We start from the raw sequence: 3,540 nt of genomic DNA, 5'->3' as shown, positions 1-3,540 counted from the left end.
ACCCTTGGGTTGGATAGAGGTTGAGTCAAAACAAATGTTTTAACCATGTGGGAAGGTTTGAATTAACCATTAATGGTTATTGGAGACTTTGGGGATTAAGTGGTTGAAGGTTGGAAGCCTTTAATGGTTTTCAAAGACTTTAAGGGTTTTAGTGGTTGAAGGTTGAAAACCTTCAATGGTTATCAAAGACTTTAAGGTTTTTGAGAAGTGACTTCCCTTTGCTTAGGGATGTGACAAAATTTAGAGGAGGGTTAGGTTAATTAGAAGCGTTTAGAATATTCTAGAAGGGATTAGGAAGGGGTTTGGGATTTTGCAAGTGGATGGGGGGATAATAGGATTTAATTGAATTAAATGATTTTATTCAATTTGGTTGCAATTTGGAGAAATTAAATAAATTAGATTTATTCAATTTAGGATAACTATTTAATTAAATTTGAATTTAATTAAAAGTGGATAGGGGGATTTAATTGAATAAATTGATTTATTCATTAAATGGGTATAGTGAATTTAATTTAAATAAATTGAGTAACTTATTTAATTAAATAGAAGAATGTGGATAATTGGATTTAATCAAATAGAGAAATGAACATTAAATATTCATTTAGGAATGTGGTCATTTTTATACGTCTACACTATTAATACAAATAAATAATTTTGAGATTCAATCTCAATAACTTACATTTCAACCGTACCAAGTTTCTTCCTGAAGTGTTCAACTTTCACTTTGGGGAGAGGCTTGGTGAGAATGTCTGATGTTTGATAGCTTGTATTAATATACTCCAACTGACCGATCATCCTTATATCTGACCGAAACTACTATGCATCAACAATAAGGTAAGAGTTATACACATTTAGGAAAAAGTGAATCATGTGAATAAAATCAATTTGTTTTATTATATAAATTTGACTAATTCAATGTATAACTTGCATGCTTATACATGTATTGACAATGAAATATTTTCATACACAAGTCAATTTCAAATTATTTTTTCTCTAGTTTTAGAGAATTCCTTAAATAAATTGTATATCTATAAATATCCAATCTTGTGCAGCTTTGGACTCATTTCCTTATCTTGAACACTTTTATATATCTGCATAATTTTCCACATTTTTATCCATATCTTATTCATTTCTACACTTCCTTCTGCACAACAAGCTAAGAGGAAATATACCCCCAGAATTGGCGAATCTTAAAAACCTCCAACTTTATTTCAATATTTCTCATAATTTATTACAAGGTTCTCTTTTAGAAATGAGTCAAATGGTAATGGTGCAAGCTATAGATGTGTCTCTTAACAAGTTCTCAACTGAAGTTCCAGCCTCACTATCAAGCTGCACAAACTTGCAATATTTGAATCTTTCATGGAATTCATTTTATGGGCCAATACCAACATCAATCATAGAACTCAAAAATCTTTTGGACATTGATCTCTCCAATAACAATTTGTTAGGTGCAATTCCAATGGCTTTTGGAGAAATGAAAACACTTCAACATATCAATCTCTCTTCAAACAAATTAACAGGAGAGGTTCTAGAGGAAGGAGTTTTTGCAACAATTGATGAGTCAACAATTATGGGAAATCTTGGCCTTTGTGGAACATGGATGAAATTGTCACCATGCTCTCATTCCAAGCACAAACAACCATTAGTTAGCAAGAAGGTGATAATTCCTATTGTGGTCGGTACTGGAATTTTCATTCTGTCTTTTCTATTGTTTATGTTTTCCTATAGATGGAGACAAAGAAAGATTCTTGATCTCAAAGTGTGGCCCTTACGAATTTCATATTCAGAACTTGTAGATGCAACTGATGGCTTTAGTGAGGCAAATCTAATAGGAATCAGTAGTTTTGGATCTATCTATAAAGGGATTCTAAAAAATGGTACAGATATTGCTGTCAAAGTTCTCAATTTACAAGATGAAAATGCTCTCCAAACTTTTAATAGAGAATGTAATGTGTTAAAAAGAGTCAGGCATCGAAATGTTATTAAAATCATTTCAACTTGTTCCAACCTTGAATTTAAAGCATTGGTTCTTCCATTCATGTCAAATGGAAGTTTGGGGAGATGGCTTTACCCTGAGGGAGGAGATGAATGCAAATTAAATTTGGCTGACCGATTAAGAATAGCAAAGGAGATAGCACAAGGAATGCAATATCTGCATCACCATTTCTTTGTGCAAGTCATACATTGTGATCTAAAACCCAATAATGTGTTGTTGGGGGATGACATGACTCCATGTGTAGCAGATTTTGGCATTACCAAACTTCTATTTGGGAATTCAATGAATTCATTTACTTCTACAAATGCACTAAATGGATCTATTGGCTACATTGCACCAGGTATAATATTTTGCATTTATTTCAATATAAATTATTATTATTATTTTCAAAAATAATATGGATATTTTATATGGTTTGAGGATCACTAATTATTATATTATATTGTTGAGTATGGAGTGGGTGGAATGGATTCCACAAAAGGAGATGTATATAGCTATGGAGTTCTTCTTTTAGAGTTGTTGACAAGGAGGAGACCTATAGATGACATGTTTGTAGAGGGAATTAATCTACCGAAATGGGTAGGTATGAATTTTCCAAATAAAATCACTGAAGTGGTGGACAACAACCTACTTCGAGATGTTAATGAATCAGATTTATCAGTGGTATTGTCATGTCTTACTCAATTTATGCAAGTTGGATTGGCTTGCACAAGGGAGCTACCACAAGAACGACCAAATATGATGGAGATAGCTGAAAGGTTAGAAAAAATAGCAATGACATTTCTCGGCACTCGATCTCTTCAATTGCCCATAGATATCTTGTCTTTTCTTGAGAGTACAAATGGTCGAAAAAATACTGAATTAGGAAATGATGAAAACTGGTCTACATCTACATCTTAGATTTTCACCCAAGTTGAGAGATTATGTATTTATGACATTTAAATGTTTGGTCAAACTCTCAAATTATAATTTTTTAGCCATTTACAAGACAAAATGCTAATTTATATGATGCAAAGTAACATCAGTTTTATGACACTTCTACAATATGCTAATTTTATTCACTCTTCTCGGCAGTGGATGAAACAATTAATTGAATTCAAATCTATTGCTTAATTTGGATATTAATTAAAAGAATTATGAATGTTTCTCTTATTATTAAGAAATATATTAAATTGGCTCTAGTTGTGGGAAATGAATGCAGTAATTATTTTCGTAAACAACTAGACTACGAGGTATAATGGACAATCAATATCATTTTCATTTATTTTTGGACAATCAATATCAATTTCATGTATTTTTGAGTTAATGGGTATGTTTAAAAATTCGGAACCAAATTTGGAAGGTTGCTTATTTACCAACAAGTTTACAATTACAGTCCATTACTTCCCAGTCTTCTTTTGAGAATTGGCTGCAACTTACATATCTATACAAAATGGATGACCCTCTATTCTCCAAACCAACATTGACATTACATGCAATGGCATTGCGTGGACCTACTGTAATCCCTGCTATCAAACACTGGTTTCTTGTGATAAATTTAT

General features: G+C 31.9%; 1 protein-coding gene across 1 annotated transcript; it reads left to right on the top strand.

Annotated features, from left to right (window-relative positions):
* The first annotated feature begins 1,252 nt into the window (after nucleotides 1-1,252).
* LOC131075232 (putative leucine-rich repeat receptor-like serine/threonine-protein kinase At2g24130) lies at nucleotides 1,253-2,899 on the top strand. The gene is made up of 2 exons (XM_058012063.1): nucleotides 1,253-2,339; nucleotides 2,457-2,899. The coding sequence occupies exons 1-2, from the start codon at nucleotides 1,253-1,255 to the stop codon at nucleotides 2,897-2,899; spliced, it is 1,530 nt and encodes a 509-aa protein (XP_057868046.1).
* Nucleotides 2,900-3,540: the final 641 nt, after the last annotated feature.

The sequence above is a fragment of the Cryptomeria japonica genome, chromosome 8 (genome assembly GCF_030272615.1).
Source record: "Cryptomeria japonica chromosome 8, Sugi_1.0, whole genome shotgun sequence".
In the NCBI taxonomy this organism is placed as follows: domain Eukaryota; kingdom Viridiplantae; phylum Streptophyta; class Pinopsida; order Cupressales; family Cupressaceae; genus Cryptomeria; species Cryptomeria japonica.
The sequence above is the reverse complement of the archived record's forward strand: the minus strand, read 5'-3'. Positions and strand labels throughout refer to the sequence as shown.

Bases quoted from the DNA above. Each gene is read 5' to 3' on its own strand.
- LOC131075232 (XM_058012063.1), top strand. From the start codon at position 1,253: ATGAGTCAAATGGTAATGGTGCAAGCTATAGATGTGTCTCTTAACAAG. The intron at 2,340-2,456 runs GTATAATATTTT...TTGAGTATGGAG, and splicing joins TATTGGCTACATTGCACCAG to TGGGTGGAATGGATTCCACA.